At 41.1% G+C, this 19,160-nt stretch overlaps 1 protein-coding gene across 9 annotated transcripts in view; it reads right to left on the bottom strand.

Annotated features, from left to right (window-relative positions):
* Positions 1-597: 597 nt before the first annotated feature.
* Positions 598-19,160, bottom strand: part of LOC104595886 (mitogen-activated protein kinase kinase kinase 5) — a 41,126-nt gene continuing 22,563 nt past the window's right edge. For 2 of the 9 annotated variants that reach the window (XM_010256836.3, XM_019197458.2), the window contains exons 6-11: positions 18,146-18,221; positions 17,217-17,276; positions 17,006-17,131; positions 1,660-1,869; positions 1,461-1,561; positions 598-1,331 (exon numbers count right to left, since the gene is read on the bottom strand). In XM_010256836.3, the coding sequence (XP_010255138.1) occupies positions 1,121-1,331; positions 1,461-1,561; positions 1,660-1,869; positions 17,006-17,131; positions 17,217-17,276; positions 18,146-18,221 (784 nt within the window). In that variant the 3' untranslated portion in view covers positions 598-1,120. Of the gene's footprint in view, positions 1,351-1,460; positions 1,562-1,659; positions 1,873-17,005; positions 17,132-17,216; positions 17,277-18,145; positions 18,222-19,160 lie in introns of all 9 variants that reach the window. The other 7 variants (XM_088888606.1, XM_088888605.1, XM_088888608.1 and 4 more) reach the window with 5 other exon arrangements.

The following is a 19,160-nucleotide window of genomic DNA, read 5'->3' as shown; positions in this document are numbered from 1 at the left end:
TTGCATCCAATCAAACACCAATTTGATTCCATCCTTTAATATGCTTATTATATCTACGTAAAATTAACATGTATCTATTGGTAAAGTTTGAATGTTGACTATAGTGATAGGTTCCAAATTTCCAATCTCAAGTTATTTTGAAATCATAATTCATGATAATACCACATCGAAATACTTTTTTAGTTATTTTATTGATGATATATAATATTTTGATAATTGTTTTACTTAATAATAGTATTCAATATCCAAATCCAATGAGATATGATTTAAATCCAATGGATAAGATTTGCTTCAAACCTGAATATTAAGTTATTAACAAATCTAGTTTGAATCTAGGTATGCCCATTCGATCCAACCCATTTGCAGCCCTACTTTTGCATGCAACATAAGCTTAGCAAGAATCCAAAGCTTAAATATTTAAATGCGTGGCATTATCAGTGATGTCGAGCTTTCTCACTGCAACTCTTTCCCAAAATAAAAGAACAAGTGACGTTGATGGGGTAAAGCTGTAACAAAAAAAAAAAAAAAAATTGATGGTAACAACATACTGAGAGCCCTATATTGGGCCCATTTCTTTCTGGGTTGTATAACAACATATTGAGAGCCCTAAGTGGTAGTCTTTTTTATTGATCAAATCCAAAAACATATAAATCTAGTGACAATCACAACAGCCAGTTACATCAAAACTGTCAATGAAAGAAAATTTCATCCTTTGGGTTGCTCTGCCTCTACCTCGTATACAAGAACATGAAGATAAACTATATGCTATGCAATAATTAGACTGGCTACTAAGGACCTAAATATCTACAAAGTCAATTTGATACTATCCTATACATGTGAAAATCTTCTCCGCATAGCATGGATAAAGAACTTCAGCATTCAGCACAAAATGATAATAATAATTATGAAAATCAAAGATGAGGCCTTGTAGCTTCAACAGGTGTCAATATTGATGATACAGGAAAGAACTTTTTACAGATGTTCTGCTGTTCATGTGATCTGGGAACTAACTGCAGCTTCAATGCAGGCATCTCTTAACTCTACGCAACTAACTTGCAAGTCTTCCCCAGATCCAAATGAGAGAACAATATGTTGTAGATATGAATCTGATCAACCTGTGTCAGTAAAGTTGTGAGACTTCCTCCCATAAGCTCTTGTGAAGGCATATTAATGGCTGCTCCAAGTGTGCAAGTCTACATTGTTGAGAATGTCTGGAATTATGTGTGCTATTTGAGTGTGGAGACAAACTGCCAAAGGCCTCGAGGATGGATTTAGGAGAATGATGGGAGGCTGCTGCGGAGTCGCAAGTTTCAGCATGAGATTGTTGATCACTGGAGCAAAAACAATAATCTTGCATGAAGCCGGATGCAGTGGTCATGCAATGTAAAAGTACCATTTCAGAATCATAATTTGTTCTAGTGGCCTCAGATAGTACAGGGGATCATGCACAAGAAGCTTACCCATTAGATGGTATGCTTCCTTTTGTAGTTGATGTGCTTGGAGATGTTGACACCATCTCAGATTTATGTTTATTCCACTCTCTGGTATTATATGCTTTGTCCTGTAAGAACATATTTTATGAAATATTAGAACAAGTTTACCAGTCATTTTAAATGCTTAGATGGGTGAACATCAACTGGTTGTATGAAAGAGAGTTACCACTAGTTTCATTCCAGAAAATGCTTGCAGGAAACCTGGACCTTCTGGATAATTTGAGATTCTCACAAAAGGATGTTCCAACAACATGATTGCTGATGGCCTATCTGCAGGGTTTCTTTGAAAGCAACACCTGAGGAAATCCTTGCCCTCAGGTGATAATGTTTCCGGTATTGGCGGTGATCCTTTTAGAGCTTGAAACATAGCTCCAACCTGCTTTAGCATAAAACAAAATAACCAACTTAACAAATGTTGGTGTGAAAATTTTAAAAAATTCTCATGCAACATAATTCACTCAATCAAGTGATTGAGTTTTTAATATTTTGGGTAAGGCCCATTCAGGGAATCATACGGATTGTTCCCCTTAATTACATCCCCACAGGAAAGTAGAGAACACCTTTTGATTCTGACTTGGAGAAATGAACGCATAGAACAAAAGAAAAGAACAATAGGGTACTTAAAAAGAACTTTTCATTTGCTTTTCTTTTACATCAGGTGTACAAGAATGAGAAGAAAGAAAAAAAAATAATACAATTGAGAAACTATACAGCAATACATTTCTCTTTTCTTTAATACAAAGAAAATTTCCTTCTCACTCCTTTCTTCATAATAAGTTGTAGTCAATCAGATGAAATTCTGATTGTAGACAGCCTTACTCCTTGGAATTTTGCATACGAAAAGGGAACCGTAGTCAATCAAATTGAATATTTGATTGTAGACGATTTTCATCCCTCTACTCAACATTTTCATTTGAAGGGAACCATAATCAGCCTTTGAGATTTAGATTGTAGATGGTTTACTCCCTAACTTTGTCTTGATAGAGGGACCATAATCAACCAAGTAGAGGCACCTGGTTGTAAATGGTTCATTCCCCCCTACTCATCATTTTCATTTGAAGGGAACCATAATCAATCTTCGAGAATTAGACTGTAGACGGTTTAATCCCTATCTTTGTCTTGAAAGAGGGACCATAATCAACCAAGTAAAGGCACCTGGTTGTAGATGGTTTATTTCCCTCTTTTTCCTTTCTCAAAAGTAATAACAAAAGGGAGAGAAAGAATGATACATAGCAAAAGACATAAATAGGAAGTATTCACAGAGTGGACTTTTCTTTTCTCTACCTGTATTAGTGAGACTTTTCCTTCCTTGCCTTCCCTTGAGCACTTCTCTTTTCTTCTCTCCTTATCTTTGCCTTTCTTAAGAATCTCTTGTGAAAATTTTCTCCGAAGAGTCTCTCTGTGTGTCTATGTTTCTAGCTTCCCCTTAAGGAGCTTAAATAGGGAGTGGAGTGGTTATGTAACTACCCCCTCCTCCTAGGTGAAGGACACATGTCCCTCCCACTTAAAGAGAGAGAACTCCCCACTTAAAGAGAAAGAACTCCCCACTTAAGAGGGGGAACTCCCATACAGGATACTTTTTTATAATTTTAATGATTTGGCTAGTACACTAGCTAGCCCACTTATTACAAATTATTTGAATAAAAAAAATGACTTCAACAGTGCCCCCTTGAACACTGTGGGCCCAAAATCATAGAATATGGGCATACAGGACTTAAAAAAGCAGTTAAAGTCAAAATTTATGAAAGTTTTATCATTAGAAAAGAATTGAGACAAAATTGGAAGAGTCCTAGTATGATCAAGACTCTTGCAATATCTTTCGTTAGACAAAATCTGATATAATCTAACTGTTTGATTAATTTGATGAGGTTTTATAGTTACTCATCTTGTTAAATTGAGAAGTCCTAGTGCAACTAGGACTCTGGACTCTCGATTTTGTTATGCTTGATGTTATTAATTATGTGATTTGATTTGATTATTTGAGGGTTAACCATAGATTTTCACAGTTGGAAGAGTCCTGGTTGAAATAGGACACTTTGATTTTATCAAATTATCTTTTATCCACCCTTAAATCTTGATCCCGAGTTGTTTTTGACCAAGACAATTATTTTGTAGGCTCATAAAATAAGAGTCCTAATTTAAGTAGGATTCGCGGAGGAATCCTGGCTTTAGTAGGATCTTTTTTTTTTTTTGAAAATAATCATGTAATTAGTTTTTTTTTTTTTGAACAGAAGAGTCCTAATCCGAATAGGATTTTGAATAGGTCTCTTTTTTTATAGCATCCAAAGATGGATGTTGATGGTGCGCAATCCGGCCGATCCTAGCTGTCAACGACCTTGCCTCTGATTGGAGAAACAGGGGGGCCTGAAACGAAGAAAGTGGGGAATCTCCGGGGAGGAACCCGGCGAGATCACTCCAAAGCTCAAGTTAGTATTTTCTCAAAGGCAAGATAAAACCAGATGGCGCAAAGTTCACATACCTTCCTCGGGGGGTAGAGAGCCTTTTTATAACCACCTCGCGCACTCACTCCGAGGCCTCTGTCAGGTCGGGTATGATTACTTCTGTGCTTCTATCAGTTCGGGTGTCATCACCTCTGTTGGGACAGAACCGCCACTGCTCCTTGTCGGAGCCGTCTCTGTAACTGGAGATGGCGGTGGCAGGTGGCCGTTGGAATGCGGCTGTCAAGCATCAGATCCCAAGTCAGTTAGGTGCGGTGTGTTCAGTTCGGTGTTCAGGGGGCGAAGTGCTGGAGTGGTGTGCGAGGTTGTCTTGAGTTCGGATAGAAGTGTGGCTCGAACTGCCGTGGGGCAGGCCAGTTCGGGTTGTTGCCCTTTGTGTTCGTAAGGCTCGGGGCCTAAGGGAGAGCTCGGGCTCCTTACTGGGAGTTCGGGCTCCTTGCGGGGAGTTCGGACCACTAGTTCCTCCTCTCGGAGCTCGCGCCTTGGCGAGCTGTTGTGCCGAACTGTTGCCTTTGCCACGTGTTGAGTGGTTACAAGGTCGAGCCAAATCTTCCTTCATCAATTGCCCCCCACTCCTCGTGCTAAGGGTCTTGCCCTGGTGCGGAGAGTTCGCGAGGTGGAGGGTGGATTTGTCCCGTACTTCGGTTTGACTGATAGCGCGAGGTGCATCGTCAAGATTTTTTGGGTTTCTCGAGCGCCCAAAAGACGGGAAACGCGCCGATTTGCCTACAAATGCTGACAGACGTGACAGCACGCGCCTTATTTCAAAATTCAAAAAGCGCGCCGCTAGCAGACGTGGCAGGGCACGCTTTATTTCAAAATTGAAAAAAGCGCGCCGCTGGGAGATGCGACAGCGGGCATCTTTTCAAATTTGAAAACGTGCTGCTGCTGCCTTTAATGTGAGGAGACGTGCAGTTAGTTTCAAGAGATGTGTGGCCAGTCACGTCTTGGTCTCAGGAGACGTGCGGTCAACGCGACTGCAGGCCGTCGGATTGGCTTTGATCTGAGCTATTGATTCTTGGTTACTGTGGGTATAAATAATGGGGGGACCCCAGTTGCTTGTCACTTCTGCGCTTTGCTTCTTGAGCTCGCGTCCAATCCTTTAGTTCGCCTTCAAGGTCTTCTGCTCGTGTTCAAGTTCCCGTAGTCCGTTCAAGCATTTTTCCGGGTGAGTACTTTCCTGGGATCCATCTTCTCTCCCCGATGTCTAGCTCAGATAGCTTAGACGGTTCTTCTTCAAGGGGGTCCGATGCAGGCTCTACGAACCAAGTTGCATTCCCTGATGGTCCTAGTGAACCGCAGGTTCCACCTCTCGTCGAGGTCGGACGTTAGACAAGTTCAGTCCCTCGACCATGACGCCCGAGGGGCTCCAATCCCTTATTACCTATTACAACTTGCCTGGGGAGTATGCCTACTTCATACCTTCGGATAGCTTTCCTTGGGAACACGGTCCTGAAGAGATCGTGATATTCCGGGAGCAGCTCGCTGCGGGGCTGCGATTGCCTTCCATCCCCTCCTTGTCGAGGTCATGAACCACTTTGGCGTTACTGTCGGCCAGCTTCACCTGAACTCCATTCATAACTTGGTGGGGACAATCTCCCTATTTTGCGAACAGGGCTTCCCTTTAGACTTGGAGATCTTCTCTTCCATCTTAATGCTTAAGAAGCAAGCGGGTCCCCTTCCCGGGCGTAGGCGGGCGTATTACCTGTCTCCCCGCCCGGGTTTTAAGCTTTTACACAAACTTCCCAACAAGGTCCCGGCGTGGAAGCGGGATTATTTCGGGGTAAGAAGTGTATTGGGGTGGCCGTTTCAAACCGGGTGGGGAATGGCCGCCCCTGACTCCGATGTTACGCTTGATAAAGAGATGGCGAAGGGCCTTCGGCAATGGGCACGGCTTGGACAAAAATGCCATCTTTATCTATCGTAGGCCAAGCTCATTGAGGCCGGTTTGAGTTTAGGTAGGTTCCTTACTCAGGTTTGTCTTGTTTTGCTTTGTTCTTTCGCCTTTTCATGATGCCGAACTCATTTTGCAGGTGTGATGGACTTAGAGAGGACTCGCGGCGGGCACTTGTTTCACGGTATGAAGAGGAGGAAGCGGGTTGCAAAACGAACTCGCACAGAGGTGCCCACAGACGCGGAGCCCGAAGTACCGAACTACCCGTCTGTGGACCCGCCTAGGGAACCCGAGATGGCCCCTCCAGTCCATGAGGCGGCAGGGGCTCCTTATGCCGAAGCTACTTATACGGGGGCTCCTGCTTACTCTGAATCCGCTTACACGCGAGCTGGGCCCTCAGGCTCGGGGGCCCAAGGCGAGTTCAGGAGCGTGTTATCACCGAACTACGCTCTGCAGAAGAGTAGGGAGGCTATCTATCCTGAGGAGGTCGTGGCATGGTCCGAGCTTCCATTGAACCAGGTAGCTTGTCGTGCTGCCACTCATGCCATGGTGGTAAGTCAGATTTCTTGTCCGGCTCTTTGCTTTTATCCTTCTTTCGTTCCTTTGATCATTTTGTTCTTCCCCTTTTGGTAGGTGAATTCTTCAATCCATGCCTTGGCGGCCCAGGTGGAAAGGAGCTCGAGGCAGGCGCGAGCTGCCGAAGAGGCCTTCCGTGCTGCCGAGGCGGCTTCCCGAGCTGCTGAGGCGGCTGCTCGCGCTGCACAGGCCAGGCAGGCGAGGTCTCAGAGAGATGCTGAGGCCATGGGAGTTGTGGTAAAGCATATGGCGGACCTGAGGCTGGACTTGCAGCATCAGGTTGAATATCTTCAGGAGGATATCAGGGAGAGAACGCAGATTTTTTCCCAAGGCATTAAGGACGCCAAGAAGAAGGCTGTTGACAAGTACATTGCTTCGCTGTGCTTTGATGACCTGATGGTGGACTCGTACAGAAAGGGCTTTAAACTAAGCCGGTGGATGATCCGGAATACATACCCCGAGCTTGATATTAGTGCGATATCCACCTCGCGCATTACACAGGAGATGGCCGACGCCGCTGATGGTGAGCCAGATTCCAAGGGCGAGGCAGGACCTTCGGGTGTTGTCGAAGTGCCTTCTGATGAAGAATAACCACCTCCGGGCCTGTGAGCTCGATATTTTTTTTTTTCCGAAATGTACACTCCCTTATTTTGGAATGGAATCTCTTTTGGTTAAGTGTTGGTTGTTTTCTTTCTCCCGAACTGACCGTATTTGCCGAACTGACCATATGCCTGATCTGTTTCTTGCCCAGGTTACTGCACACACGCGGCCTGTTTTGGTGTTAATACTTAATCTCTGACATGCCAATGTCCTTATTAGTTCGTTGTCACCACTTCGTTAGCTCGGCATCCTAGCCCTTGGGCTCTGATAGCGATTTTGTCCACTTCGCTTGGTGGTTATAGGTAGTATCGCCTTAAGTTGACGATGTTCCACGCTCGGGGTACTTGTTTGCCCTCTAAGGTTTCGAGCTCGTATGCCCCCCCCCCCCCCCCCGAGCACTCTCTTTACTCTGTATGGCCCTTCCCAATTTGGTCCAAGTTTGCCCACGCCGGGTTCGGGTACCATGATCTTACGGAGAACCAGGTCGCCGACGCGGAAGCTCCGCTTCTTTACTCTGGCATTGTAGTACCGAGCTACTTTTTGCTGGTAGGCTGCTGTCCGGATGTGCGCGAGGTCTCTTACCTCATCCAGTAGGTCGAGTTTGATACGTAGCTCGTCTCCGTTTGTCTAATCATCATATGCTTCTAGTCGCAGTGTAGGTATTTCGATCTCCGTCGGAATTACCGCTTCAGTGCCATAGGTGAGGTTAAAGGGGGTCTCTCCCGTGGCGGTTTTTTCCATAGTTCGGTGAGCCCATAGAACACTTGGTAGCTCGTCCGCCCACAGCCCTTTAGCTCGGTCTAGTCGTGCTTTCAGTCCGCGGAGGATGGCTCTATTCATTACTTCTGTCTGACCGTTTGCTTGCGGGTGTGCAACCGATGTGAAGTTCTGACGAATTCCCATATCTTGGCACCATTCTTGGAACTTGATATCCTCGAACTGCTTGCCGTTGTCGGAGATCAGTACCCGAGGTAGACCGAAGCGACATACTATGTTTTTCCAAAAGAAGTTCTGTATGTTTCGGGCTGTAACTGTTGCCGAGGTTCAGCTTTTATCCACTTTGTAAAGTAATCTACCGCCACCACTAAGAATTTCCTCCCACCTGTTGCTGGCGGGAATGGCCCTAGGAGGTCGATGCCCCATTGCGCAAAGGGCCATGGACTGGTGAGGTACTTGAGGTCGGCAGCAGGCTGATGGTGGATGTTGGCATGCTTTTGACACTTGTCGCATTTTCTGACGAGCTCGATGGCCTCTGCCTTCATCGTTGGCCAGTAGTATCCTTGTTGAAGTGCCTTTTGAGCGAGGGCTCTACCTCTCAAGTGTCCGCCGCACAGGCCTTCATGAGTGTCGCGGAGCACAAGCTCGGCTTCGGTAGGTCGCAAGCAGCGCAGGTAGGGCAGCGTGTAGGGCCGTCGGTACAGCCGTTCGTCTATTATGACGTATTTGGCTACCTGGCGCTGCACCCTCTTGGTTGTATTGCGGTCCGTAGGGAGGGTTCTATCTAGCAAGAAGCTCGCGCGTGGGTCGATCCAGCTCGACTCTGCTTCAAGGACGGGAGCGACCTCCTCTGCCCCACCGAGAATGCTAGGCCGAGGTAAGTCCTCTATGTACACGGTTCTCATGGTGTTGTGACTCGTGCTGGCTAACCAAGACAAGGAGTCGGCCTCAGTGTTCTTTGACCTCGGTTTTTGCCTGATGAAGTGTGACTGGAAGTTGAGCAGAGCCTCCTTTACCTTTGCCAAGTAGGCGATCATAGTCAGCTCGCGTGCTTCGTATTCGCCCGTAACTTGGTTGACCACAAGCTGGGAATCGCTGTAGATAACTATGTGTTTCGCCCTTACTCTTTGCGCTAGGTTCAGTCCGGCTATCAGTGCCTCGTACTCCGCCTCGTTGTTGGATGCCGCAAACTCAAAGCGTAATGTGTATTCCAGTTTCGTGCCATTTGGGCCACGTAGTACTATTCCAGCCCCACTGCCCTATTGGTTCAAGGAGCCATCTACATGAAGGATCCAGGGCTCCTCATCCCAGTTCGCGTTTGTCCTAACCAGGAGAGATGCCACACTGGCTGCTACTTCACGGGGTTCAGACTCTGTTGCCTTGGGAGCTCCATGCTCACCCGAACTGGGGATCTCGGGCTCGACCAGCCTGGGGACTTCGAGGCTGAACGTGCATTCGGCGATAAAATCTGCTAAGGCTTGGGCCTTAATAGAAGTTCGTGGCTTGTACTGGAGGTCGTACTCGCTGAGTTCGATGGCCCGATTCGTCAGTCGACCGGAAACCTCGGGCTTGAGTAAGACTTGCCTCAGAGGTTTGTCAGTCAAGACGATGACAATGTGAGCCTGAAAGTATGGGCGGAGTTTTCGAGCTGCTATCACCAGTGCGTATGCTAGCTTTTCTATCTGCGGGTACCTTGTCTCTACTCCCTGCAAAATCTTACTAACATAATAGATGGGTCGTTGGACCCGATCTACTTCTTTTATTAGTACCGAACTGACCACCTCGTCGCTTGCCGAGAGGTACAGTTCCAAGACCTCGCCCTCCTCGGGCCGGGCTAAGGTTGGCACACTAGCGAGGTAGCTTTTTAGCTCGTCGAACGCGAGCTGGAAGTCTCGGGTCCACTCGAACCCTTTGCCTTTGATTGCTTTGAAGAAAGGCAGGCAGCGGTCTGCTGATTTGGACATGAAGCGGCTCAGAGCGGCTATGTGGCCGTTTAGCCTCTGAACCTCTTTTACTTTTCGGGGTGGTCTCATATCTAGGATGGCCTTTATCTTGTCTGGGTTGGCCTCAATACCGCGCCGGTTGACAATGTACCCTAGGAACTTACCTGAGGTGACACCGAAGACACACTTGTTAGGGTTCAGTTTCATGCTAAATTGACACAGAATTTGGAAGACAGAATCTAAGTCTTGTATTTATTCCTGTGAAAACTGCGTCTTGACGACCATGTCGTCTACATAACATTCTATTTCCGTGCCAATTAAGGGCTGAAACAACCTATTTACAAGTCTTTGGAAGGTCGCCCCGGCATCTTTTAATCCAAAGGGCATGACCTTGTAGCAGTACAGGCCGAACTCGGTTATGAAGCTGGTTTTTTCCTCATTGGACTGGTCCATCCTGATTTGGTTGTAGCCCGAGTAGGCGTCCAGGAAGCTTAGCAACTCATGTCCCGAGGTCGCGTCCACTAGGCAGTCAATTCTGGGGAGGGGGAAACAATCTTTCGGGCAAGCTCGGTTCAGGTCGGTGTAGTCGACGCACATGCGCCACTTGCCGTTTGCCTTTTTCACCAGCACTGGGTTGGCTACCCAGCTCCTTGGAATTTTGCATACAAAAAGGGAACCATAGTCAATCAAATTGAATATTTGATTGTAGACGATTTTCATCCCTCTACTCTTCATTTTCATTTGAAGGGAACCATAATCAGCCTTTGAGATTTAGATTGTAGATGGTTTACTCCCTAACTTTGTCTTGATAGAACAAAAGAAAAGAACAATAGGGTACTTAAAAAGAACTTTTCATTTGCTTTTCTTTTACATCAGGTGTACAAGAATGAGAAGAAAGAAAAAAAAATAATACAATTGAGAAACTATACAGCAATACATTTCTCTTTTCTTTAATACAAAGAAAATTTCCTTCTCACTCCTTTCTTCATAATAAGTTGTAGTCAATCAGATGAAATTCTGATTGTAGACAGCCTTACTCCTTGGAATTTTGCATACGAAAAGGGAACCGTAGTCAATCAAATTGAATATTTGATTGTAGACGATTTTCATCCCTCTACTCAACATTTTCATTTGAAGGGAACCATAATCAGCCTTTGAGATTTAGATTGTAGATGGTTTACTCCCTAACTTTGTCTTGATAGAGGGACCATAATCAACCAAGTAGAGGCACCTGGTTGTAAATGGTTCATTCCCCCCTACTCTTCATTTTCATTTGAAGGGAACCATAATCAATCTTCGAGAATTAGACTATAGATGGCTTAATCCCTATCTTTGTCTTGAAAGAGGGACCATAATCAACCAAGTAAAGGCACCTAGTTGTAGATGGTTTATTTCCCTCTTTTTCCTTTCTCAAAAGTAATAACAAATGGGAGAGAAAGAAGGATACATAGAAAAAGACATAACTAGGAAGTATTCACAGAGTGGACTTTCCTTTTCTCTACCTGTATTAGTGAGACTTTTCCTTCCTTGCCTTCCCTTGAGCACTTCTCTTTTCTTCTCTCCTTATCTTTGCCTTTCTTAAGAATCTCTTGTGAAAATTTTCTCTGAAGAGTCTTTCTGTGTGTCTATGTTTCTAGCTTCCCCTTAAGGAGCTTCAATAAGGAGTGGGGTGGTTATGTAACTACCCCCTCCTCCTAGGTGAAGGACACCTGTCCCTCCCACTTAAAGAGAGAGAACTCCCCACTTAAGAGGGGGAACTGCCATATGGGATACTTTTTTATAATTTTAATGATTTGGCTAGTAGACTAGCTAGCCCACTTATTACAAATTATTTGAATAAAAAAATGACTTTCAACAAAAAATAAGAAGTGGAAGGTTATGCATTAGATGAAAACCATACCAAAAAGAAAAAGGGGAGAGAGAGTAGACCTATTCATGGCCAGGCTTTACCACTTATCAACAAAAAATGTTCAGGCCCAAGCCTAAGCCCGAGCCCAACCCGATCATCGGGCATATTCTTGAGCCCAAGTCCAAGCCTGGTCTAAATAGGAAGTAAAAGGAAACTTAAGACAAGCAAAATTTATTATATATTACTAGTTTTTGTGTGTGTATTACTATTTACTAATATATATTTTTATTATATAATATTATCAGGTTGGGCCAGACAAGCGTGCCACGCTACTTGGCCCATGAACAAGTCTGAGAGAGAGAGAGAGAGAAAGATTGAGAGATTGAGAGAGAGAGAGTGCATGACCTGCCTCCAGTCCCACTATGGACATGGGAGCCATGAACAAAGCTAACTGGGTTTTCATGGATTTGTAGCTCTGGCATTGCTTGCTAGAAATCCTCGGGGAGAAAATCCAATATTTATGTGCTTGATGAGATGAAAAGTTGAAAAATAGTCATATTGCATCACATCTAAAGTCAAATTTAGATGGTGGTAAAAACATGTTTGGCATGTTGCACTGTTGCAGTCTTATCCCAACCATATGGGGCTAGATACACAAATCTTGTTTCTCCATTTTACTTAACCAAGGGCCATAGAAACAAATGATTCAGGATTCATGCTCACAAGGGTTTAGCAAAAGTTTTACATCAGTTTCCAGCTTGGCACAATCCTCATTCTTTATTTGGCCTCGGGACAGTGGTAAAACCGTGCACGACAAGCTTGAAATGCTCTCTCCTTAGAAATTGTGTAGCGAATATCTCATCACTTTTTTAGGTAAAACATAAAAACCTCCCTTGGGTTTTCTGACAATCATATAAACCTCCCCTATGTTTTGACCCTAATAAAACCTCCCTATAGTTTTGAGAAAAAGTACAAATACCTCCCTTCTGTTATCTTTACAGTAATAGATGCATTGAAAATACCAAAATTCCCTTATTTCCATTGACTCCAAGTTTACCCTTTGCTTTTCTGCTATCATTTCCAAGCTCTTTTCTATGTGATGTGGATACAGGTGCAACTTGAGCAGGCCCGACGCAACCCACAATTTTACATGAACCGTGCTTGGATTTTTGGTCCTTGGATTGGGCCTAGGCCCAAAAGTTTGGCCTTTTTAATATTTTGGGCTGGTTGTCCAAACCCGGCCCGAGCTCGGCCCGGTTATCTATATCTATATATTAAAATGAAATGTGCCAAGCTAGCACTTTCCTGCTTTTGGTTATTTTTGAGAAGCACTAATCTTTTTTTCTGGTTGTTTTTTAGAAGCAATTATCTTTTTTTTTGTTGTTTTTAATTTTTCTCATTTTAAAATTGAACAAAATAACTAAAGTGGCCAATAAGCTTTAAGATTTTCATATCCTCTCATAACCATTACCTCCCTCTCCTATTTAATTATCTCATCTCATTAATTACGCCATTAGCTCTCTCCTTCAATAACTCAAGCCATTAATTCTTTCCTCTTCATTATTCCATTAAATTGCCTAAAATTCATTAACTTTATCTATATTTATATCCATTTCAATTTAACTATAATTTTATATACATTAGATATATTTATATTAAATTATAATTATCTATAAAAATAACTACATTAAAATGGATATATTCAATGATATATTATTAGGCAGAATAATCTACTTCGATTTAAAAGATAATTAATTTTAAGTTAATTAATTAAATAATTAATATTTCAGAATAGATATTATTTAATTCACTCGACAAATAAAACTAGTGTTTTAAAAATCAACTTGAAGACTGAATAGTTTTGCCTCTAATTTACAGGTCAACAATTCATCTGTTTAGGTTGGACAAATCAAACCATGACACATCATCCATCTATATATGTTTTATATGATATATTATAATTACATTTTGTGTGTGTATATATTATTTTAGGTTCAATTTGTACTTTTTATTCTAGTTCTTAATTTTTTATAAATAAAAAAAAAATTGAAATTAAATATGAGACCATGAAATGAGTTTTTTTTTTGTATAGTGGGTTGGAAAGATTGTGAAAAGTCACCTAAAAAAAAAAAAAAAAAGATCACCCCAATCAGACAATTGAGCACAAAGTTAAGTCCTCTAGAAGTTTTCAATACATTGTATATTGTATTGTAATCCATGACCCAATGACTAGATCAAAAGGGTCAATGGTTCAACTGCCTAGGTTGAACAGATTTTAACCATATCAACAATTTTTGACAAAATAGTAAGTTTTAGGAAACCCAGAATTAGAAATAGGGCCAAGTGATGGTTCAAATGGTTTAACCGTCTAAGGCAACAACAAGTTGAAAACATTGAATAAAACATCATAAAAATTATAATCCATTTCTATTCCATTTGAAATAATAACAATTAATTAACCATAGTAAAAATAATCTATTAAATTACTTAAATAATATAAAAATCATTAATTGATATTGATAAAAATACTTTTATTAATATAGTAAAAACAAATAAATTAATAAAATGTAATAAGATAAATTAAAAACTAACATCCATTTAAAATTATCTAACAATTATTAGTTTCATAATTGATTTTTACTAACGAACTTAAATTCCATTGAAAAATAAAAAATTAATATAATAAGGATTAATAAAAAGAAAAATTAATAAAATTTTATTAACCTTACATATAGTTTAATTAATTTAAAGTCAACTTTAATTCTATTTAAAAATAGGGAAAATTATAAAAACTTCCTTGGGTTTTCTAACAATCCTATGAACCTCCCCTATATATGTTTTGACCTTAACAAAAATCTCCCATATTGTTTTGAAAAAAGGTGCAAATATTTTCCTTCCGTTAGCATTTGAAATAGAAAATGTTGATGTAATACATTAATTTTCTTTAATTACCAAATTTACCCTTAACCAACATTATTTAGAAATAATTACAAGCCAAAAATATTTTGGTAAAAAAATATTTTTACCTAAATTTAATACAAAAATAATTACAAACGATTAAATTTTAAAAATTAATAAAAAATTTATCATTAAGATACAAAAAAAGATGCAAATTTATCTAGACCATAGGAAATTATCCACTCTCACTAAAGTGCAACTTGAATTGAGATCTAATAAACTAGACATAACTAAAAAAAATGCTTGAATTGAACTTAAATGAGCACTGCTTAGTTGGAAATGTCATAAAGCTCCTTCCTTAATTTTTCTTAATAAAACCCATGCATTGCATAGGTCCTGACTACTATACATGTATATATGCATATATATAGACACATATTTGCATGCATACATACATATACATGTATATCAATAAAATTTGATTTGATTGACCAACCTGAGCCCAGACCAGGCCTAGGCCCAACCTGAGTGCATTAAATTTTAGTGTGGGCTGGACTTGGGTTGGATAGTTTGGGCCTGACCTCGAAATCAGGCTTTAGGCCCAATTCTTAGGCCTGAGTTGAGCTAAAAACCAACCCAACCCACCCAACTTGCACCCCTAGATGTGGATGTCTCCCTTTTCAAGTACTAGTTACCTAGTAAAGATCTTCATGCCCTCATCTTTGTAAGCAATATGAAGTTCTCAAGCATATGATCTTTGTCTCTTCCTTATTATTTTTTCTTCTAATTAGGACCTGATAAACAATGCTTTCCAGACACTGAATAATATCCCTTTCAATCAGTTGATGCCTCCTCCCTACTAAAAGCTGCCATGCAGAATAATCCAGATTTCCTCTTCGGTTTGGATGAGGGATATAATCTAATTTCATCAAAATTGCTGGAAACTACTGTAGAATCAATCCTGTCAGAGATGCCTCCATTGTCCATTCTGGTGACAGTATTCCTTTTGGCAGGCATATTGGCTAGATGGACACATTGCAACTGGGGGGGTTACTCGCCTCTTGTGGTGACAATAAGAGGAATGGAACAACCTGTATCTGATTCCGACTCTATATACTGTGTATCATGCACTGACAGGACGCTCCATAACAGGTCAGATAGGGGTGTACGCAGAAGGTGGGGTTGGAATGGTAAGGCCTTCAGCAATGGTGGATGCAGGGCATGGGCAACAGACCTGTTCACTTGATGGGCTTCGGGCCTGAATTTCTACTGTGTCGGGCACGGGCTTCGGGCTGGGCCCATTCAAGTTTTGGCAAAAGCCAAGCCCAAGCCCAACCCATGAACAGGTCTAATGGGCAAAATGACTTATGATGGTGTGGGGAGGCAAAAGTACTGCTATATAACAAAGCAACCATGTTTAGTGCCCCAATATCAAACACTAACAGCCACGGGAACCAATCTTAGACAAGCAGCCACTGCTACTGTTGCTGCTAGGGCATTGAGTCAAGCAGGTAACTTGGTCCTAAAGTCCCAAGGTGCTCTATTATAGTGTGAATGTGATCTTCAAATATCCTTTTTTTTTAATAATTTTCCCTTGTTTATTTGAGTAATGCTGTTTTTTTGGGGATCAAATAAGATCTTCAGATCTATTTCTCTCTACTTCCACTCAAAACCCAATAACCTCTCCATCAATGATGGTCCTGAAGAAACAGTCAAACTGAGTACCTGACAAATAAATAATTCTGTGGATTTGGGTAGGTTAGAGAAATAGAGGTGCAGCAGGTGATGCTACACAGATTCAGTCAACACAAAAGCATTTAGATGATTGGAAAGAAGCTTCTCAGATTGGCAAATCTGTTGTTAGTGCTGAAGCATTTGGTCAAGGGTAAGCCTGGTACCTAAAAATAAATAAATGTATTATGCCACTGTTTTCCGTCTAAAAAGATAACTGAAGAGACGCCTTTACACCATTTTTTTTTTACTTTTTGTTAAGGGCAAACCACAGGGGAGGTTTCTAAGACTGTCAAAAAAACCAGGGGAGGCGTGTATAATTTTCCCTTTTTTTTTACTGTTTCAGACTGTTGTGAAGTGCTCTTGAGATTAACACATCACTATCAAACAAATACAACTTTATTATTGGACTCTCAAAACCCTTCTTGCTATCAAAGCCTATAGAACCCTTCAAGAAGAAACTACCCACTCAATTAGGCTCTCTATCCTAGAGAAATCTGTCTAGGTCAACCGTCAAAAAAATGTTCTTCCACATTTGCATTCTTCTACTAGTTTTCTACAATTTCTAATTTCTTTTTATGATAGGCGACCCTGAGGCTTACAAAAAGACAATTCTGAGAGTGTTATCTATACATCATATTCATAAAAAATTATCAACCCCCATATACAATGCTATCCCGATGATGTATAAACATGCTATCCTTAATACCCTCAAAATGATTTATACATCATATCCACAAAAGACAACTCTTGAGAGTGTGATCTATACATCATTATACTAACTTTTTAAGATTCAGGCCAGGGCAAAGAATACATATAGGTGATAGTTTAAACTGCATGCTTACCCCTTCAAGCTCATTCCAGGGAGGTTTTCCATTCAGCATCTCAATAACAGTACAGCCCAAACTCCAAATGTCAATGGAATATGCAAGGTCAAGACTCGTATCTTTCTTTATCATAGCTTGTATAACCTGTAGAGGAGGAAATCAATGTCAGATCAGGGGAACCATGAGCCATATTGCCTATATTTGTGAAGAAGCAGCCACAAAGGATTACCTCTGGGGCCATCCAGTATGGACTTCCCTTCAAAGAGAGATCAGTTGATTGTCCATTAAGCTGAATACAAAAACAAATAAATACTCTTTAAGCCAAATCAATCATCATCATCCAAGCTTTATCCCAACTAGACCTGTTCATGGGCCGGGTGGCCCGACGGGCTAGCCCGGCCCGGCCCGGCCCCCGGAGGAGCTTGAACATGTTTATAGGCCCGCGGGCTTAAACTCAGGCGGCCCGAACCCGGCCCAGCCCGACCTAAAATTAGACTTAAAATGGGTTATGTGATTATGTCCATTTGAATAAATTTTTTTATTTAAGAATGTAAAACTGTGTTTTAAAACGTAAAAAAAAAGGGAAAAAAACCATCTTATAGGCCTATTGTTCATTTAAATAGGAAAAAAACCATTTGAATTTTTAATTCTAATTTGAATAGCGAAAATTGTAATTTTTTTTATTAGGTCGGGCTTCGGGCTCGGGCTCGGGCTTCGGGCTTTTTATCAGGGCCAGGCTCGGGCCCAAGTTATAGGCCCGTTGGTCGGGCTGGGCTCGGGCTCGAGCCTAGCGTATTTCCATTAATGATGAGTAAAAGCCCGGCCCGAGCCCAGCCCGCCCGGCCCATGAACAAGTCTAATCCCAACATATGGGGTCAGCTACAAGGATCCTGTTTTGCCGTATTCATTGTTGAATTATTGGTGCTAAAATCATTTCTTACTTCTACCCATGTCCTTTTTGGTCTACCCCCTAGCCCTTCTAGCCCCTTCAACTTGCAACCAACCACTTTTTCATACAGGTGTTATTGATGATCTTCTATGCACATGACTAAACCATCTTAGTCTACTTTCTCTCATTTTATCACCTATTGGAAAAGAAGGCAATATATTAAATATAAGAATATGAATCAGTAGATGTTTGCTGAATTCAAAACTCACATGTTTTGCCATCCCAAAGTCAGCAAGCTTGACAACACCAGATGCATCAACAAGCATATTTGCCCCCTTGATATCCCTATAATATAGTGATAAAATTTTGCATATCAGACGATGCCCAACAAAGAAAGCATTATAAAAAACATCAAACTCATAAAACAACAGAACAAGAAATATCATAAAATTTTTGTTCTAACAGCATGTTACAACAATAGGGATTCTTTTAGTTACAACATGAGCATAGTACATCTAACACTACATCTTAGTAACATGGGAAATTGAATATTAACATAGAAAAAATGGTAGCACAAGCATGTTATTTACTTAACTTTTTATATAGACCTGCAATTGTATTTTTACATGTAGAAGCCAGAAAACAAGTAACATGAAAAACTATTTTCTTCGTTTTTTTATCAAGCAACACTGAGAACTGTTTAAAGCTTTCTTGTTGAAAAAGGGGAAATAGAAGCTAGTTAGATAATTGGGACTTATTACAAAAGAAAACAAGAACCATGAAACAAACAATCAGCAGAAAACACAAATTTTCTATCTTTTATGGATCATCCTGTGGGAATTTTGGAATAAACTGGTCTCTGATGAGGCTTCAAGAACCTGCTTGGGTTTTTTTTCATGGGTTGATTGAGAATTTATTTAGTTTTTCCCTTATTTTTTTCAGGGAGAAGAAGAATCAAAGACCAAGATCACTTTCCAATCTGATTTGAAGTATTTTCTTTTATTTTTCTTCTCTTCTTTTTTTTCTTTTACTTTTCAGTTTGGAATTCAAAAAAAAAAAAAACAGAACTATTTTAAAAGTATATACTTTTCAATAGAAATATCAACAAGTCAATGTTTTCTCATCTTGCCAAGACTCTTTGACATGCATTGGATTCCAATTCCTGTGTTCAAGTCCATGCAACACTGGTTTTCAACCCCCATATTCCATATATTTGCTTAGTAGAATAAGAAGAAACCTCCTTTTATTTCTCTTCTGATCAAAACCATTGATCATTGGAAAAAT

This window comes from Nelumbo nucifera, chromosome 5 (assembly GCF_055504915.1).
Source record: "Nelumbo nucifera cultivar China Antique chromosome 5, China Antique-T2T, whole genome shotgun sequence".
Lineage (NCBI taxonomy): Eukaryota > Viridiplantae > Streptophyta > Magnoliopsida > Proteales > Nelumbonaceae > Nelumbo > Nelumbo nucifera.
Note: the sequence above shows the minus strand (reverse complement) of the source record. Positions and strands in the feature narration are given on the sequence as shown.